The sequence below is a fragment of the Brassica napus genome, chromosome C2 (assembly GCF_020379485.1).
Source record: "Brassica napus cultivar Da-Ae chromosome C2, Da-Ae, whole genome shotgun sequence".
Lineage (NCBI taxonomy): Eukaryota > Viridiplantae > Streptophyta > Magnoliopsida > Brassicales > Brassicaceae > Brassica > Brassica napus.
The window spans coordinates 26,646,326-26,665,715 of record NC_063445.1 but is presented as its reverse complement, the minus strand read 5'-3'; the positions used below and the strand labels follow the sequence as shown (position 1 = coordinate 26,665,715).

The following is a 19,390-nucleotide window of genomic DNA, read 5'->3' as shown; positions in this document are numbered from 1 at the left end:
ATTGCTTCCCATATTTTATATCACAACAAATTTTTTTTGCTTTTTGTTTTTTTTTGAAAAATAAAAAAACAGAGATAAAAGTTTTTGATACCACAAAGTGGTCCGGATCAAAAACAAAAATGTGCTTTGATGCCAATTAAAGCCTCTCCTCAAAGTTGAGAGAGTTTTCTCTGATACCAAATGATGGATCCCAAAGATTTAAAAAACAATTTACTTCAATTTTCTTTTCATATCTCATTCCATACACAACTCGTTACTTAAATACACAAAAAAAAATATCAACTGAATAACTTCAAACTAAACAACTAAAGAACAGGTTGAAAAAGTGGGAGACTTCTCATTAATATAGGAGCCACACTTTATCCCATCATTTTCTTCTAGCCTTGTAAAACCTAGGACAGGCTATGCCATCAACACCTTTGATCAACATATTTATCATCATCATTAAGTTGTTCACAATTTAGTGTTTTCCATGCTCTTCGTCATCATGATCATCACGGCTTCTGAGCAGCAACTGAAGGGATCGCTGTAACGCAGCGACATGAGGCAAATGCAACCTGTTCCCGTTATGGTAGCACATCTCCTCGTAGAAAAGATGATTGGAATTTATGGGCCTAGATTGGGCCTTGGCCCAGATAACTATTAATTGTTTTTTTTTCTGGAATAACTTTGTGGGCTCTAAATATCGATGAAAACAGCGGTCGGGAGATCGATCATCTCAGAGTTTGTGTCGGGTTACGATTCGTCCGTATCGAAACCCTCGAAGAAGTTTACTTTCCAAGCTGTTAATTTGTTTTTGATACGATGTCCGGCGAGGAAGACGCCACCGTGAGGGAGCCGCTAGATCTGATCCGTCTGAGTCTCGACGAGAGAATCTATGTCAAGCTCCGCTCAGACCGCGAGCTTCGCGGCAAGCTTCACGTACGTTTTTTCCTCTCTTTACCACTCGTGGGATTCGAAAGTTTCAGTTTTTAGCAAAAGGGTTCTCTAGTTATGGCGATTAGCTCTAGTTGTAATGTTTTGGTGGACGAAACCTCTTTTAAAGTTGCCCACTTTAGGTTTTGTTTTTGTTTTTGTTTATGTGGGCAGGCGTTTGATCAGCATTTGAATATGATTCTGGGCGATGTTGAAGAAGTTATCACAACAGTTGAGATTGATGATGAGACATATGAAGAGATTGTCCGGGTACTTACTTCTTTTAACTGTAGGATCTATGTTTAATTGTATGATAATTGTGGGATTATGGTGGCTAAATATCTCAAAGTTTTGGTATTGTAAAGATTTAGAACAAGTATAGGAGTGTCTTTTAGCTGTTACTAGTACACACAAGTTTCAGGTCAATGAGTCTGTGTATTACATTTACTCAACTGCACTAATTGAGAGACTCTTAACAAAAATAGAGTCTGTAAGCACATTAGTTGATTAGAGAGACTCTCCTATAGTTGTGCTAGCTTCTTATCTGATTCTCATGTGTATATTGATTGGTCTGTTACCATTCTTTGATTTGCAGACGACAAAGCGCAACATTCAGTTTCTATTTGTGAGAGGAGATGGAGTTATATTGGTGTCTCCACCACTCAGGGCACCCTAAGTTAAAAACTTGAATTTGAAGCCCAAGTCTTCAAACAAACATATCTTGTGTCCTCTCGTGAGGGCTTTGTGTGACTATTGGTATTGTATTTAGTCACTAGTTGTCTGAAACTAAAAACAGCTTGAAGGAGCTCTTTTGCTTAAATCCCAATTGCTCTCGGATATTTCTACCTTGGCTACTTTTTGCATTCGTGTGACATTCTTTAATTACAACCCAATTCATCTGAAATTACAAACAAATGTTAGTTCTAAAGAAGCGCAACAAACAGACAAAACAAGACATGTTGTGCTCCTCTGTACAGTTTCTTTTTATCTTCGTCTGGGTCGAGCATGAATTGGAGAACCTGAGGATTGTGAGCCTCTGTAGTTTCTGCTTGGAGGATCCATCGGTCCTCTGTACGAAGCTTTAGGTAATAGAGGAGGAATTGGCTCAACTGGAACCGACTCTGCAAAGCATGCTGTGTTCACACTTGTTCTCTCCATTTCTGTCTGTAGCAATTCGCTTGAATACTGTTTCGTTAGAGCCTGATCACAAAAACAAAACACAATTTAGGACTTGAAGTTTGTTTATATATCTCTGTTGGAAAGAGTAAGGAAGATAAAAGATGTTTACGAGGAGGTCATCAGCTGAAACAGATGATCCTTGTCTGTCATCTGAAGCTGTGTCTTCGCTACCACGAGTTGGTCTGCGATTATGCCCTGGAGTGGTCTCAACTGATTCACTGACGCTCTCTATAGCAATCTCCAAGACTGTTCCTTGTAGAGTTTTAAGAGACGCGGTTGCGTCGCTTGTAAAATATAGATTCAGTACTGTCTCGAAATATTCAAGCTGCAGCAGATGTTGTGCACCAAAACAGAATCAGCAAATCATAATTCTACAAAGCTTTTCTTCCACAAGAAGAAGAAATTACCTCAAACATCACTTGGCAGAAACCATTTGCATCGATTGATCTCAGTTCATCTGTTCGGTTCTCTTCCACAAGACTGAGAAAAGTGTCGATTAGTCCTTCGATCAGAAAGCCAAGAATCTTTTCAAGCAGAGGTCTTGCACCCGCAAAGACCTGTACTTCACAAAATTATAAGGGTTCAGACTACAAACACGGTCGTGTCACTCAAGAGGAAACACATTAAAATCATCAGTGAACATGTTTGCATATAAAGAGCAATACCTCTGCATGGACGGCTACAAGAGTATGCAAGAGCTCGACAGCTGAATCTCGTATGCCCTGTAAGAATGGAGAACACACTTAAGTAATCATCTTCTTCCTAGAAAATTAAGAGGCTAATCGTTAGTCATTACGCAGAGATTTCTTACTTTCACTTGAGGTGCTGATCCCCATTGAATACCCGAGTCCAGCAAATAAATGGTGGCAGCTGTTCTGATCAAATTTGCCTGAGTACATGTAAAATTCTCAGTAATTTTCAGTTCCATTTGTAACAAGTTGCCAAAGAATTGTTCCTTTTGTAACAAATTTTGTCAGACAAACCCAGACGAAAAAAATACCTTAGCAAACGTGTAATGCTCGAGGACCTTCTCTCCAAGACCAGAGAAAGACATAATTAGATCTTGAAGATCGCTGCTACTGTCTTCATCTTTGCCCCTGAAAAAAAATGAAAAACAATCAAGTCTTATGCACAACTTGTCTATATATATATACACAACTTGTCTTATGCACAACTTGTCTACCACTTAGAGAAGAGGTAAATAGGTATTGACGTTTTGAAAAGCACTAATGACAGTCAAGTAAGCAAGGGCCAACCTAGACTGCAACCAGATGTATTTGAATTTGTTGTAAAGCTCTGAAGCAAGTTCATCTTTGCAGTAACCTATATTACTTAATACCATCAACAACCGCCTGTGAGGATCCACAACACTTGCATATGTGCTGGCTGATGTTACTCCCTCTTGATCATCAGAATATCCGTTTTTCCAATCCTCTCGTGTGGAAAGATCAGCACCAATTTGCTCCAAGTGAGCTGATACATGAAGAAAACAAAATAGCAAACCAACTTAATAACTGTACAGTGTGTGCATTTTCCTGCATACATGAGGGTAAAGGAATTACGGTACCAGCAAAATCCAGAAAGCAGTTTAAAAATGCCAGTCTAACAGATATAAGCATTTCCTCAATCTGGGCAAACATATCTTCTGATTTGGCAGCTTCTTCACCTTTGACAGACAAAATCATCCTGAAAAAGGATGCACATAAAGTCAAGGATATTAAAACTGTGTATGCAGTTTCCTGAATACCAATGGCACACAAGTCATTTAAGTTCACATGCCACAACATATAACTCTGGAGAAGCTTGAACCACAACTAGTGACCGCTAGAATTCTGTTTTCTCTAATGTACAGGGAGAAAAGACTAAACCCTAAGGTATTCTAAGGAAATATAGATGTCTGGAACAGCAAACACAATAAAATAAATCAGACAATGCAACTGTTCTATATAAGTTTACCAAAGAACACTTGAAACTTACAGATTGATTTGTTCCATCCCAGAGACAATCACTGAACGGAATGCAAGAGGCAAGTAAGAGATGGCATAAGGAGATTTATGCCTTTCAAGAATAGAAGCAGGGATCCACGTCTCCTCTTTTGATATTCGTTCAGTGGATGCCCTCATCCAAGAGCAAAGCCTTTGGATATAAATCTTCGTGATTTCGGCCTGGACTTTTCTTAGTGCGACAACTGCCATAAGTATCAAAAAACATACACAGTCTTATCAGTATACTTTCATTTAGACATTAAAACTCAAGCTTCAGAATAAGTTCAAATACCCGAACTGTGGGGCACTGAATCTTTGGCTTCAAAAGCTTGACATGCTTTTGATACTGCTTGAATGGCATTGCTCATAAATGGGCGGAGGATGCACGATTCATCAAAATCACAAAATGTGTTGTTCACCTACAACAGCAGTAACCATGAAAAGAGAATGTTTAGAACCACTTTACGGCACATATACCAATATGGAGAAAAGCTTCACTGGAATTGGAAAGGTCATCTAAAAAACACCTTTGCTTCATAGACAGAAATAGTCTTGCGAATCATCCCAGCAACTTCTTCCAAAGAATGAGTTGAATACCTTGCCTCTGTGACTTTCTCCTCAGATTTATTGGCAGAAGTATCAGTAACTTGGGATAACTGGACAGATATGAATTTAGATTTAAATGAAGTAGGGGGCAAACCAACCTCATCAAACGGAAAAATAACTACAAAATAGCAGAAGGATAGCTGATACCTTGGCAAATTTTCCACTGAAAACTGATAGAGCTGTTTTCCAAAACGCAGGGATGTGATGCACAAGCACAGCGGTCATTATTTTGATGTATCTTCCCTTCAAACCGTCAATCTCTTCGCTGGGAAACTCCACTGATTGTAGGTCAACTTGAACTTCGTTATTTTCAGTAGAAGATGCAGCATCTGACTAAAGGATCGGAAAAAAAATGCAGGTTATCATCTAAAGAACAGAATCTCTAATAATCTTTTAATGATATATATATATCTATTCTCAACGTTGGACTCACATATGGAACGACGTTTTGTTGTATTTGTTGCCACTTCGCATCTGAGATGGCCCTCTCACGAGTCTCGTTGCGCAAAGTTTCCACCCTTGCTTCATGATCATATGTACATTTCTCAAGCAAGCCATGAATTCTATGATTCTGGTAAATTAAAGAGCCAAAAAGATGGGATTATGGAGATGACACAATGATTATAACAAAAAGTGTGAAGGCCACACAAACACACACACACACACAAGTTTAACATGTGTGTGTTTCCCAATTCTATAGAGGTGCTGTATTGAAAGTCAAGACAGCAATCATAAAATATACAAATGAATGATTCTATAAGCTAAATGTCACTCTTGAGTCTCTGATTGTCAAATCTATTACGAATCTGGATACTACGTAAAACATAGCAAGAGGGATAAAAGAGTGACATCTTCGAATATACCTACCTGAACATTTATATAATGCCACACCGGATCAGATTCAGGTTCCAGCTCCAGCAAAAGCCTCACAGTATTTTCCAGCTAAAATTAAACAAAATACACTGGAATGTTTCAAGCCTGGTTTCAAAGTTTCCAAGAGGAAGTATGAAAGGTTTCAAAGAAGTTGTACAAATATGCAGAAACCAAGTGGATGGATCTATAACCAAGGAAAAAATTAGTCACTTTGATTTATAAAAACTGTAAAAATGAATATGGGAATTCTTTTAACTGAAGTTAAGATTGATGAAGCAGATAAGATGAACAAGAGACTGAAATATTTGACTTGATGGCATCACTATGCCTTTGGTAGATATATGTATCGATGAATGTTCAGTTATAACTAGCTGACATATGAATTAAATTAATAATAAATGACATACACTTGTGAAGTCTATTTTAGGATCTTCCATAGTCTTGTAAAGAGTGCCTTTGAATTCCAGCATAACTTTCTCAACCTCCTCGAGTACACGCTTCAGTATATTTACCTGAAAGCTTTGTTATGTGAGTAACTAAAAATCGTAATTATAATTAAAAACGATTCACTGCTAACATAACTGAAAGAGAGTATAGACATACATGAGAAGGGAGAGCAATAGATTTCGCCTTCTTGTATTCTCGAACAGCCAAATCATATTCACCCTTGCTAATACTGTTACGAATGATACTTGGTAAGTTGAAGAGTGTCCGGAACCTCTGAAGCATTCCTTGTACAGACCTGATTTTCTCAGCTTGAGCCTAAACGTGGTTGAGAAAAAAAGGCTTCAGCAAACTGAAAGAGTGAGACAGCAAAAAAAAATCCAAAATCAGACCATACCAACCTGTCTCTCAAAAAGAGGCTCAAATGCAAGATTAGCCGTTGATGTCACACTTTTCATACAATTGAACAAATGAGTAGTTCCTGACCCTTCCGGATCTTCTTCAATCCGCTTCAGTTTCGACTCAATATCTAATTAAGAAAACCAATAGTCTAGAGATCAACATGATATAAGAAGAACACAAATAAGGCAGTAAGTTCAATAACACATACATACCATCAATTGTTGTTTTACACGAGACGAAGCAGTCAAAATTGTCTTTTACCAATTGTTTTCTTTGCAAATCTCGACCCTTTAAGTCACTTTTCAAGCCAAGGGCACCAGCTTCCAAATCTGCCGCACTTGTGTCTTGGTGAATGCGAGAAAGAAACAGCTTCGGATCGAAATGATCAGAGAAGTAAATCAACTTTTCTGCAAAGAGGACAAATAGCATTAAATCAAACTGACTTGTAAGAGCAACTACTATTCTCAGGTCCAGTTGTAGTTATTATTGAGAAGAAAGACAAACCTCGAAGTGTATTGTCCACTTTCTCAGCTTTAGATGGGCTGCCTGACCTCTCACTGATTAATCTCAGTGTCTTGTTGTCTATTATCCTATATAATATAGTAATCAAAGTTAGGCTCACATAAGTAAGTATCTATGTGAGAGAATAAAGACTCCTAACTGGTTTCAAGGTAAGCAAAAAAAAAAAGAGAGAGAGAGAGAACAACTACCCTAGTTTAAGTGGATCAATGCATTCCATCCCACGAGGGAGTGACTGCAAACTAGTGAGAACCACTTTCTTGCCAGGCTCAGGTGCCTTATCCTCAAGTTTCTGAACCACTGGTGCGGTTCTTGATTCCCTCATATCACGAACCCTACGTGCAAGCTGCCAAAACGTGATCAGAGTTTAAGTAAGTTTAATAGACATCTAATTCCACGTAAATGTCCTTATTATATAGCTTTATATCTAATTCCACGTGCGTACCTCAGCTTCATTGACACGTTTCCAGCAATCAGGCTCCTCACCATCCCAAGCTCCTCCTCCATCATCCTCCTTCTTCGCTCTTCCTCTCTCCCTTTCCCTCTCCACGTCATCATCCTCGCTCGAGATACTTAGCAACTCCACCTCCGGCTCATCCATAGACGGTTTCCTAGCAGGGGACGGCTTGTGCTGACGTGGCTGCTGGACCAGATTGGCAACAGGCCTGCTAGAGGAAGAGGAAGGAGGTTTCTGATCGGTGAGATCTCTCTGAGCCTGCTCTTTCAACGCCATTTGAAGAAGCTCATCTTCGTCGCTGTCGCTAGACATGGTTCGATGTTCCGATGGTGATGATCGTCACTCCTCCTCCTCCTCCTTCGTTTGAGATCTCTCTGAGAAGATTATTGTTTTCTTTTTTTTCCCAGAAATATTAGATTTACCATTAAAATATAGAAAAAAGGTTAGACGGAAAAATCAAAAGATTTTGCGATGATTGTGAAAGAGATAATACAGGGTAGACTAGCATGAGGGACATACTTTCTTTTCTTTGTCAATGGCCGACACATTTTTACTTTTCTTCTCAGAAACTCTTTGATTACTTACACATAGTTAAAGAGATTTTTGTTGATGTTAATTTAAGATTTGAGTTACCATTTTTATAAAGGCTGTGATTCAAAATTATAACACAACAATCTATTATATACTAGGGATTAATCCGGGCTACGCCCGGAATTTTTATTTTTTTCTAATTTAAGTTGTTAAATTATTTATATTTAGGTTATGATATATATTTATATAAATGTTAAGATGCATGTCATAATTAAAATTTATTTTTAAATTTTAACACGTTATTTAGCAAAACTATCTGTTGAGTGTTGGAATAAATGTTTTAGATATTTAATTAAACTGCAGAGTATTTTCGGATCGACCACATGCTCAACAATCGATCGATCCGTAAAAAGATAGTCGATCTCCTTGGCCAGATAAGTACAATTTTAGCAAAAATATCTTTGATTTTCAAATATTAAGTATATAACTATTCTTTTGAATATTGTTTTTTTGAATTGTATTTTTTGATTAAATTATTGTATTATAATGTTTATATAAATATTTTTTGTTATGTTTGAATTTGTGCTGTTAGTATACTTAACCTAGATGATATTGATGTTTAACAATTTTTTTTTTCTGTAAATAGAAAATAATGATATATCAAAACGTATCAAATACTTGTTAAATGATAGTATAATGTAAATTACATTCATTATTTGAAAATAACCATTTGTTGTTTTTATTTTTTTTAAATCAAAAATTATTTTTATTTAAAAACATTATTTATATATAATATAATAGTTTAAGTTTGGAAGATTAATCTATATATATAAATTATGTATATTTTTTAAAGAATAATTTAAGATATTATATATTGAGTAACTGAATAAAAGCTGAATTTCTTATCTTGAAAATGAAATATTTATATTTTTGTCTTCATCTTATACTCACCAATCCAGCATTGATATTTATAACTCAGTATGTTTTAAAAAAAACTTAGTTTTAAGTAATAAACGAATTTAATAAATTAAATTCATCACCTATAATGTTCTGTAAACTATATTTGAAAACTCTCTAAAATTATATTTTAAGCATAATATTACTATTATTTAATTTAAGTTATTTTATGCATAATATATGCTAAACCAACTTAAATTATATTTACAATAGGATCATCCTAAACCGGTTAATAAACCAAAAACAATACTAAACTAACATGAACCAATACCTGATTCGGCGAGGAAAGAAGTGTTTCGGGATAAACGCTTGAATGGTTATTAACTGTAATGGTTTGATCATGAAAGAGTTAGTATGAATATTAACAATAAAATTATGGATTAGATTAATTTAAATTTGTAAGAATACCTTTGAGTCTATGAAAATCAATTCAATTCCGATAAGTTTGGCTTTTGGATGGTTTGATCATGAAAGAGTTAGCATGAATATTAACAATAAAATTATGGATTAGATTAATTTAAATTTGTAAGAATACCTTTGAGTCTATGAAAATCAATTCAATTCCGATAAGTTTGGCTTTTGGAAGTTGCGGGTTTCCCAACAATGAATCCACCTAACAAAAAGTTTGTAGTTGAAAAAAATCTCCTTCAAGGTCATTAAAGGTTTTTGGGACGGCAAGAGTTAATGGTGGAACCATTTTTTTGCTCGAGCGCTTTGAAGTTTTCCTTGATAGTGTGAGGTTGATGTTGATGGAATAATGAATTTTATAGGGACTTTCTTGATGTAAAACTATACATTTTTATTTTTTTTTTGTTTAATGTGGTATTTCTATTTTTATATAATTTACTACCATTTTAAGATAGATGTATATTTTAAGATAGATGTTTAAATCTTAATGTCCTTTTTCCTTTTTTTTAAATTGTGTATTTACTTATATTATATATTTACATTTTAAGATAGATGTTTAATGCTTAATGAACTTTTTATATTTTTTAAAAAAAAATTGTGTATTTACTTATTATTATATATATAATTCATATATTATAAATTTACATTATTTACTTATTATTTATTTTCCTGTATATGTATTTCCATTTCTTGTACTTTTTATTTACTTAATATCTATATTTTACATTTTAAGATAGATGTTTAAATCTTAATGTACATTTTCCATTTTCTTTAAATTGTATATTTCCATTTGTTATACTTTCTATTTAGGTAATATCTATATTTTAAATTTTAAGATATATTTTTAAATCTTAATGTAATTTTCCATTTTTAAATTGCGTATTTACTTATATTATATATTTACTTATTATTTTTTTTCTTTATATTGTGTATTTCTATTTCTTATACTTTCTATTTACTAATAATTTTATATTTTAAGATAGATTTACATTTTAAAATAGATGTTTAAATACTAATGTACTTTTTCCATTTTTTTAAATTGTGTATTTCCATTTCTTATACTTTATATTTGCATAATATCTATATTTTACATTTTAAGATAGATGTTTAAATATTATTATACTTTTTCCATTGTTTTCAAGTTGTGTATTTCTTTTCCTTATACTTTCTATTTACTTAATATTTATATTTTACATTTTAAGATAGATGTTTAATATTTAATGTACTCTTTCCATATTTTAAAAATTGTGCATTTACTTATTATTGTATATATAATTCATATATTTATAATATTTACTTATTATTTATTTTTCTATATATTGAGTATTTCTCTTTTTTATACTTTATATTTAGTTAATATCTATATTTTATATTTTAAGATAGATGTTTAAATCTTAATGTTTTTTTCCATTTTTAATGTAAAACAGCAATGTTTAATAGAAAAACTTGGAAAAATAGTCAAATAGTTATATTTATGTTTTTTTTCTTTTTTTTTATAAAATGGCAATATTACATTATGGAGATAAGCCCCTTTTTTTAGTGAAAAATGGTAATTTTACATATGTTTAATGTAGTTTTTCCATATTTTTTTATGTTGTATGTTTACATATTATTGTTATTTTTAAATGTAAAATGGTAATCTTACATATGTTTAATGTAGTATTTCCATTTTTTATGTCGTATGTTTACATATTATTTAATATTTTCGAAATTATATATAATGTTTTTTTTTTTACAAAATAGTAATGTTACCTTATGGAGATAAACCGTCTTTTTTTAGTGAAAAATAGTAATCTTACATATGTTTAATGTAGTTTTCCATTTTTTTATGTTGTATGTTTACATATTATTGTTATTTTTAAATGTAAAATGCTAATCGTACATATGTTTGATGTAGTATTTCCATTTTTTATGTTGTATGTTTACACATTATTTATTATTTTCGAAATTATATATAATGTTTTTTTTATAAAATAATAATGTTACATTATGGAGATAAACCGTCTTTTTTTTAGTGAAAAATGGTAATCTTACATATGTTTAATGTAGTTTTTCCATTTTTTATGTTGTATGTTTACATATTATTTTTTAAAAATAAAAATGTAAAATGGTAATGTCACATATGTTTAATGTAGTGTTTCCATTTTTTATGTTGTATGTTTACATATATTTATTATTTTTGAAATTATATATAATGTTTTTTTTTATAAAATGGTAATGTTACATTATGGAGATAAGTCGTCTTTTTTTAAGTAAAAAATGGTAATTTTACATATGTTTAATGTAATTTTCCCATTTTTTATGCTGTATGTTTACATGTTATTTATAATTTTCGAAAATTAGTAATATTAAAATGAAAAACTATCTTTTATGCCACGTATCATCTTTCGGGAGAATTTTTTTTTGCTGATGTGGACGCTCTATAGAGCCTCAAAAAGTCCCTTTTATTAGTATAGATTTATATTTATTTATAATTTATTTTTCTTATATTTTATATCTACTTATTCTAATATTATAATTGATGTTTAGTGTAATATTTTTATAATGTAAATTTACTTTTATTTATTTATTTAACCACACATTTTTCAGATATATGTTTAATTTAGTTTTTCTATTTTTTATATTGTGTATTTTACTTACTGTTTATCTTTTCTTATTTTTTTTTTTTTTGTTTTTTCAACCCCTTCAAATTTTACATTCAGCCCAGTCGAAGCCCAATTATAAACATGATACAGATTAAGAAAACACGTGTTTTGTGTTAAATAATCCCTAATGCATGAACGACACGTGCGTCTTGATGTTGGAGTTCGACTTTTCTGGAAACTGGAGATGGCGCCATCGGTTTCGCCGGAAACCTACCCGAACAGCAACCTTCAGCTACAACCTTCGGCCTGTTGATCTACTTGACTCCATTCCTTGTTCGCCGTCGATTCTACTTGATTCTTCATCTTCTCGGTAGAGGTGAATTACGGTGAGTAGCTTCAGAGAGATAAAGGCAGGGCCTTGCTAGAACGCTTTCAAAGAAGAAAACTCCAGCTTAATCTGAACCTGTATCATCTCCCCACGCTTGATCAATCTTCTTAATCTCTAACCTTCAAAGGATACTCTGCCATAAACTGAGCTAGCGAAGATTGTTTCCTTATATAGGAAAGAAATTAAGCATAACTAACAAGAAGATTGGAATTTTGTAAAACCATACGGGATATGAATTTGTAAAGAACAGAGAAAACGGATTTAAAACACAACAAAATCGCCTTATGCGAAAAGAGAAATCGCCAAGCGAAGGGTAAATCGATCTAATGATCGAAAGGATTATGAACATCAAAAGGATCTGATCTATTGATCAGAAAAAACAAAAGGATTGAGTTTTCTCTTCATCCCCTCTGTGAAAGATTTTAGTGTGAGAACATAGGGAAGAGAGAGAAACTCAACTTTAGTTTTTATCTTTTCTTATTTTTATATTTATTTATTCTAATTGTTTTGTTTTTATATCAATGATAATATTACGATATATATTTAATGTAATATTTTTATTTCTTATATACTATATTTACTTATTATTTAATTTTCTTATATTTTATATTTACTTATTCTAATAGTAAGATAATGTTTAGTATAATATTTATATTTCTTATATTTTGTATTTAGTTATTATTTTATAGATGTTTAATTTAGTTTTTTCAATTCTTAATTGTATATTTACTTATTCTAATTTTCTTCTTTTTATATCAAATAACAATATTATGATAGATGTTTAATGTAATATTTATATTTTTTATATTGTATATTTACTTAATATTTATTTTTTCTTATATTGTATTTTTACATATTATTGTTTAATGTAATGTTTCTATTTCTTATATTGTATATTTACTTATTATTATTTTTTATTGTATATTTACTTACTTATTTATTTATTTTTTAATAACCGAAATATTTTCTGTTTTACTTATTTATTTATTTTATTATACTTTTCACATAAATGTTTAATGTAAATTTTCTATTTCTTATAATGTGTATTTACTTATTATTTATTTTTCTTTATATCTATATTTACTTATAAGTTTTTTTTTTTGGAAATAATGCCACGTGTCATCTTCGGAGAGAAGTTTTTTTTGCTGACGTGGACGCTCTATGGAGCCTCAAAATGTCCCTTTTATTAGTATAGATTAATTGAGAATACAACCTTTAAGCGTAGCCACATGTCATCACCATAATGAAATTCAGAATCTTAAGAAAATATGTTGGTCCAATTAAGTATATATTATATTTTTCATTAAACTAATCATAAAATTAATTAAAGTGTACAATTACTATTTTCTTTTTTTTTCCTTAAATAAAAGCTACAGAATTACCAAATATGACTAATATATGTATATGCCAATTAATGATTCTAATAATAAAGATTTGATAACAATTTATATCTCATCCACCATTTTTGTTTAATTTTATATTATTAAAATAAATTAAACAATCAAATTAGCAATACAATTAAAATATATATTTTTTCGTATATGTTATATTTTGAATTTTAAAAAACAAAAAAATTACTAAAACAGTTAGAGTTATTATGTTAAAAATTAATGATCAATGGTTTAACATCCCCTATATATATTAATAGAGAAACATTTAAAAAGTTTAGAACATGTAGTTTGTACAAATTAAAAAAATATCATGCTGAGTTGTCACGTAATTGGAATGTTAATTTGTTTACGTGACGGCTTGAAAATCAATTGAGAATTTTGTTAGTTCAAAATTAATTTGCTACATAATATTATATTATATAGTATGTATATTATGGACCATTCATTTGTCAAACTGAAATTTATTATATAATATTTCCTTAAATAAAATCTATGGAATTACCTAATGTTATTATGATATATATATAGTAATTAATAATTTTAAATAATGAAGATTTGCTAATAATCTGTATACTTTATATCATTTTTGTTTAATTATTTATTATTAAAATAAATTACACAATTAAATTAATCATATATTAAAATTTTAGATTTTTTGTATATGTTGTATTTTGAATTTTCAAAACGAGTATAAATTACTAAAACTGTTAAAAATCTCACATAAACTTTTGTGATCAATGTTTATTTTTTTCTATAATAAGATACAACGATAATAAAATCATATAAATAAATAATTTTATTTTAATAGGTGTTTATATATATATATATATATACATACTTCATATCGTTTAAATTTAATTATACATCATATACGATAGATAAGATTGATTATTTTGATTTATTTATCCTAAAATGATTGTGAATAAACAAGAGTAGTCATTTGATTTATATGTGTAAGCCAATTTATTACATAATAGTAACTGATTTCTTAGTTATTTAATATATAATTATTATTTTATTATTTCATAATGTGTAGAAAAATATAAAATAAGTAATAAATATAAAATATCTATTCTGCACAAGGACATATCTTAACCTAATTATGTATCTCTTTAATAATTTTGAATCTTAAACATTTTCTAAATCTCAGGTCAAAATAAAAGAAAGAAATGAAAATAAACTCAAAAATCAATATTTATATAGAGCAATAACCAAAATGACACAAAAAGGAGAAAAATATCGAAGACAGATAGGATTGGCACATGAATGTAAACTTCTCATAACCATAATTAACTTTTAAATTGCTAAATCATTATATAAAACCGAGCTGACATAGTTTCATTGTAGTCAGATAGTTGGCATGAGATTCTTCGGCCTAAACGTTAGGTTTTTATGCGATAAATTTTGACCTAAAATATTTTTAAAAATGGGATCAGTTCATTAGGAAACAAATTATGTAATTAACAAAAACAAATTTAAAAATTTTGTTTAATGGCCAAAATATTAATTCGATCAATAATATAATTTTTTTTCCATACGATATTGCTTAAATAACTTTCATATAAATTTACTCTGCGCAAGGCGCATGTCTTATCCTAGTAATCAATTAGAACTCAAACACAACTTCAAAATTTTAAAACTAATTCATGACAGGTAACATTTTTGATTTATATGCTTAACTCAACCTAAATCAAGTGTAATACATGTTACCAATCAGAGCCGTAGTTTCTAAAGTGGTTTTTGGCTTTTTGTTTTTGAAAAATTACTTTATTTACCAATCAAGACTCAGTTGAAAATAATTCTTTAAAAAATTAGGGAAACTAGTTTTTAAAAAACTACCAGTTCTACACAAAACCCATTTGGTGATGATTGTTTTGTTGGTTTTTAGATTTTGGTTTTGGTTTTTACCTTTTGGTTTTTGATTTTGCAGTAAATTTTAATTTTTTGAAAAACTTGAACGGTAATTTTAGATTTTGGTTTTTTAGTTTTTGTATTTAAAAATAATAAAATAAAAATATTATTAATAGTAAAATGTTTGTTCTGGAAAAATAAAAACAAGATACTATTATCAAAACGCTCTCCAAACTTATAAAAAATTATTTTAAAACAAAAATAACAAACATAAAATAAAAACTATCTTGAATCACATAAACATGCAAAAATTTGATATTAAATGCCTTATATATATATAGTGCAGATGAGTGTTATTGTGTTCTTCGTTTTCATCTGAATCAGAGTCTTCGGTTGGTCCATTACCACCATTTGTATAGTCCGCATTAAAATCAACATCTCCTAAATTTGATAGTCTAATAAAATTATGTAGCGCCATTATAATTGCAACAACTATTCTTTGAACTTGTATGCTGTATTTTGGCTTCTCTCTTAAAACCCGCCATTTTTCTTTCAACACACCAAAAAATCCTTTTAATAACAGATCGTAGAGAAGAATGTCATTTGTTAAACATTTATTTATAAATACCGGACGGACTAGCTCTATCGTATTGGCTAGGATGATATCTTTCCCATCTTTAAAGAGTAAGAAATCCAAGCCGAATAGGATAACCAGAATCTCCCAAATAATACTTTCCAAAAGGTGCAGTTGGAAATTGATGTGGCCCTTCCATTGCTAGTGCTAGAACTAGCACTGTTGCGGGAAAGATTCAGGAAATTCCAATATTTTCTGAATCTTTCCCCGCAACAGTAACATGAACATGTATTCCATCGATTGCACCAATGAATCCTTCAAAATAAGGCCAATATCTATTGGATTGTAATCTAGGATGAGGTTGTGTGAGCTCATCTAGACCATGTATAAGAAAATGAACCGCTATCTTTTCGAGAGCACTCAACACTTCATGGAATTTCCTGCTTATGGTTTCATGTGCAATACTAAGTAAAACCAAAAAAATAGGAAATATAGCTTATGTGTATGAAATAGTAAAAGAAATAACAGAAACTAATTTTATTGATAAGTTAAGATAATTTCTATGAGTTATTTTGATTACATCAATTTATTATTAGATAAAAATAACATTCAGATATTTTATAATAGTTTCAGTAAAATAAAGTTTTGTTTAATAAAAAATTTAAATATCATTATAATTTTAGTAAAACTATGCTGTGTTATAATTAAAATAGATGAAATATGCCTTATGTATGTCGTAGGTTTTATATAGATGTGCTCAGGAATTATTATTAGGAATCAAGCATGCCTTAGGTAGAGTGCCTTACGTATTATCCTAGTACCAAAATGTCTTGCGTACGTTTTACAGCAAAACAAACTTAAGTTATTTTGTAATTGTAAATAAATGTAACAAAAATTTTAAGCCAATAACTAGAAAAAATTGGTTTTTGGTTTTTGTTTACAAATGGATAGTTATTCTAAAAACTAGTTTCCGTAAATGTTAGGAAAACTATTTCTCAAAAAGCTTGATTGGACAAAAAAAAAATAGTTTTTAGAAAAACAAAATCCAAAAACCATTTTATAAAAGCTTTTGGCCAACGTGAATCAGCCAACGTTAATTTTTCTATCTATCATTTTATTTATTATTTTATTTATTTTCGATGATTTTTCCTTTAATCTTTGTTCCATGTTTATGCCCCTTTCCCATTCTCATACGTTCACGGTTCACCTAACAATTGTTATACTTTATTAATATTATTAAATAAGTGATTGTGCATACAACTAGATCAATTATTTTGATCCCAACACTCAAAAATATTCGATCATATGTTTTCATACTAGATTATGTTAATTTGAACTAATAGTAAAACTATGCAATAAAGCAATAAATGAATTTTTTTATCATAATGACAAATGGTGGACGATCATATTCATATAATTTTGAACATTATGTTCCATATTTTTTAATTATCTTTTTTTTTGACCAAAATATTTTTTAATCATCAAAACTTAATAAACAAGTTTTTAAAAAAATTTATTTGTATATAATGTTTCAAAGTTCCAATAACTCATCATTGATACTGGTAAATTTATGTGTTATGATGATAATATTTTATATCGTTACTAATTTAAGAAAACCCAAAAAGTTTTGTTAAATTTATAAAACGAATCAACAAACTTTTTTATTAAATTTAAAATATTGATAATTTCACTAATAAGCCGTTAATAAATATCATTTTATATATAAGAGAAACATTATGGTATTTATATATTATAAAATAGAAAAAATATTTAAAAATAGAATTTAATTTAAAATTATTATTTTAATTAATTTTTTGGAAAATACTCATTAAAATGAATAACCGCAAACATAGGTATGCAAAAGTTGATTTAGAAACAAAATTTCATATCTTAATTTGTTTTATTTGTAGATATATTTTATTATTATTATTATTATTGATTTTTATTTTTAATTTAATTTTTCAAAAAATTGAAAAAACTAGAATCCAAAATCTCAAATCTAAAATCTAAAATCACCATTCAAGTTTTTGCAAAAACTAAAATCTACAGGTAAATAAAAAAATTAAAATTAAAAACCAAAATCTAAAAATCAAAAATCAAAAATCAGAAACCAAAATCTAAAAACCAAGCAAACAATTATCACCTTGATTTCTAAAGTGAATGTTTTTGACTATAGATGCAATAAATATTAGAGGTTACAGAATATTACATTGCATAAAAATACATAGAGTGTGATTGGCTATTGCTGTAGTTGCTCTCCAAAACCATAATTATACCCACAATTCTAAGGCCTTGATTGGTAGAGCGTTAATACTAATAGTAACAGTATGTTATAGAAGCAATATATTGCATGAGCTAAATGTTTTTGATAAAATGTTTAATAGGATGATTGGTAGAGTAATATTAGTATGCTATTTAAAATTATTATAAAAACTAGTATATAACATATTTATTTTTAATGAATATATTTCTAATATATATATATAAATATAGTAACATATAAAATTAAAAAAATATAAAATTTATTTATTTTATTTAATACTTTAAAAAATTATGTTTATATCAAAAAATATAATTTTAAAATAAATATTATAATTAAAATATCTATTTAAAAAAATATTTCACATTTAAATTATATAAAATAAAATTATATGAATAAATTTTATATTTTAAATGTAAACAAATACTTTAAAAAAAATATTTTATTATAAATTAATTTTAGAAATCAAAATTTTATTTTCTGGATATAAAAATAATTTTATGATATTATTAAATAAAATAAATGAATTAATTATATATTTTCCTTAATTTTATAAATTATAAATGTAAATGCTCTCATAAAAGCTTCATATTTATGAGAGCATTTGTGAGAGAGCATTTAAAGAGCGAAATATTTACGCTCACAGACACAATTCGTGTTATGAATTACACTCTAAGACACTTTGCTTAGTGGACACTTTCTCTTAGTGAAATATCAAGCTTAACCCTCACCTCTATCGAAAGTGGGTTTCATGAATTGTCTAACCAGAAAAATTGGTTTTCCTAACTAGTAAACCACTAACTAAAGAGAGACCGAACAAACATAAAAACAATAAAACAAATAATATATTTTCAGATATTTTTTGCTTGAATTTTGACAGAGTCGATCTCTTTACTCTTTCTCATTTTGTAGATTCCAAGAGACAAACCCTAGTTTTCTCTCTTTCCCGACTTTTTATAGATCTAAAAACTCAAACCTTCGCTAAACCCTAATCAAGTTTCTAAAAATCAGATCTTCTCCGGCGATAGTCGATTTCGTCATTAACCACCGCCAGCCACCGTTGAT

General features: G+C 29.4%; 2 protein-coding genes across 2 annotated transcripts; one reads left to right on the top strand and one right to left on the bottom strand.

The window, feature by feature from the left end:
• The first annotated feature begins 684 nt into the window (after positions 1 to 684).
• On the top strand, positions 685 to 1,754 carry LOC106376728 (sm-like protein LSM3B). The gene is made up of 3 exons (XM_013816844.3): positions 685 to 921; positions 1,090 to 1,185; positions 1,511 to 1,754. The coding sequence occupies exons 1-3, from the start codon at positions 805 to 807 to the stop codon at positions 1,589 to 1,591; spliced, it is 294 nt and encodes a 97-aa protein (XP_013672298.1). The 5' UTR covers positions 685 to 804; the 3' UTR covers positions 1,592 to 1,754.
• LOC106376726 (exocyst complex component SEC5A) lies at positions 1,725 to 7,944 on the bottom strand. Its single transcript, XM_013816842.3, has 21 exons — positions 7,369 to 7,944; positions 7,115 to 7,269; positions 6,909 to 6,994; positions 6,617 to 6,811; positions 6,404 to 6,531; positions 6,162 to 6,320; positions 5,966 to 6,070; positions 5,553 to 5,627; positions 5,119 to 5,256; positions 4,833 to 5,018; positions 4,607 to 4,735; positions 4,372 to 4,498; positions 4,072 to 4,282; positions 3,662 to 3,780; positions 3,351 to 3,567; positions 3,095 to 3,191; positions 2,906 to 2,983; positions 2,760 to 2,816; positions 2,502 to 2,651; positions 2,204 to 2,419; positions 1,725 to 2,115 (listed from the first exon to the last, which is right to left on the bottom strand). The coding sequence occupies exons 1-21, from the start codon at positions 7,690 to 7,692 to the stop codon at positions 1,900 to 1,902; spliced, it is 3,168 nt and encodes a 1,055-aa protein (XP_013672296.1). The 5' UTR covers positions 7,693 to 7,944; the 3' UTR covers positions 1,725 to 1,899.
• Between the last annotated feature and the right edge of the window lie 11,446 nt (positions 7,945 to 19,390).

What these genes read in the sequence shown, in the direction of transcription:
- LOC106376728 (XM_013816844.3), top strand. Translation starts at nt 805, where the DNA reads ATGTCCGGCGAGGAAGACGCCACCGTGAGGGAGCCGCTAGATCTGATC. An exon ending in AGCTTCGCGGCAAGCTTCAC is followed by an intron (nt 922 to 1,089) that starts GTACGTTTTTTC and finishes TTATGTGGGCAG; the next exon opens with GCGTTTGATCAGCATTTGAA. An exon ending in CATATGAAGAGATTGTCCGG is followed by an intron (nt 1,186 to 1,510) that starts GTACTTACTTCT and finishes TTTGATTTGCAG; the next exon opens with ACGACAAAGCGCAACATTCA.
- LOC106376726 (XM_013816842.3), bottom strand. Translation starts at nt 7,692, where the DNA reads ATGTCTAGCGACAGCGACGAAGATGAGCTTCTTCAAATGGCGTTGAAA. An exon ending in AACAAAACGTCGTTCCATAT is followed by an intron (nt 5,019 to 5,118) that starts GTGAGTCCAACG and finishes CCGATCCTTTAG; the next exon opens with TCAGATGCTGCATCTTCTAC. An exon ending in TTTCAGCTGATGACCTCCTC is followed by an intron (nt 2,116 to 2,203) that starts GTAAACATCTTT and finishes TTTTGTGATCAG; the next exon opens with GCTCTAACGAAACAGTATTC.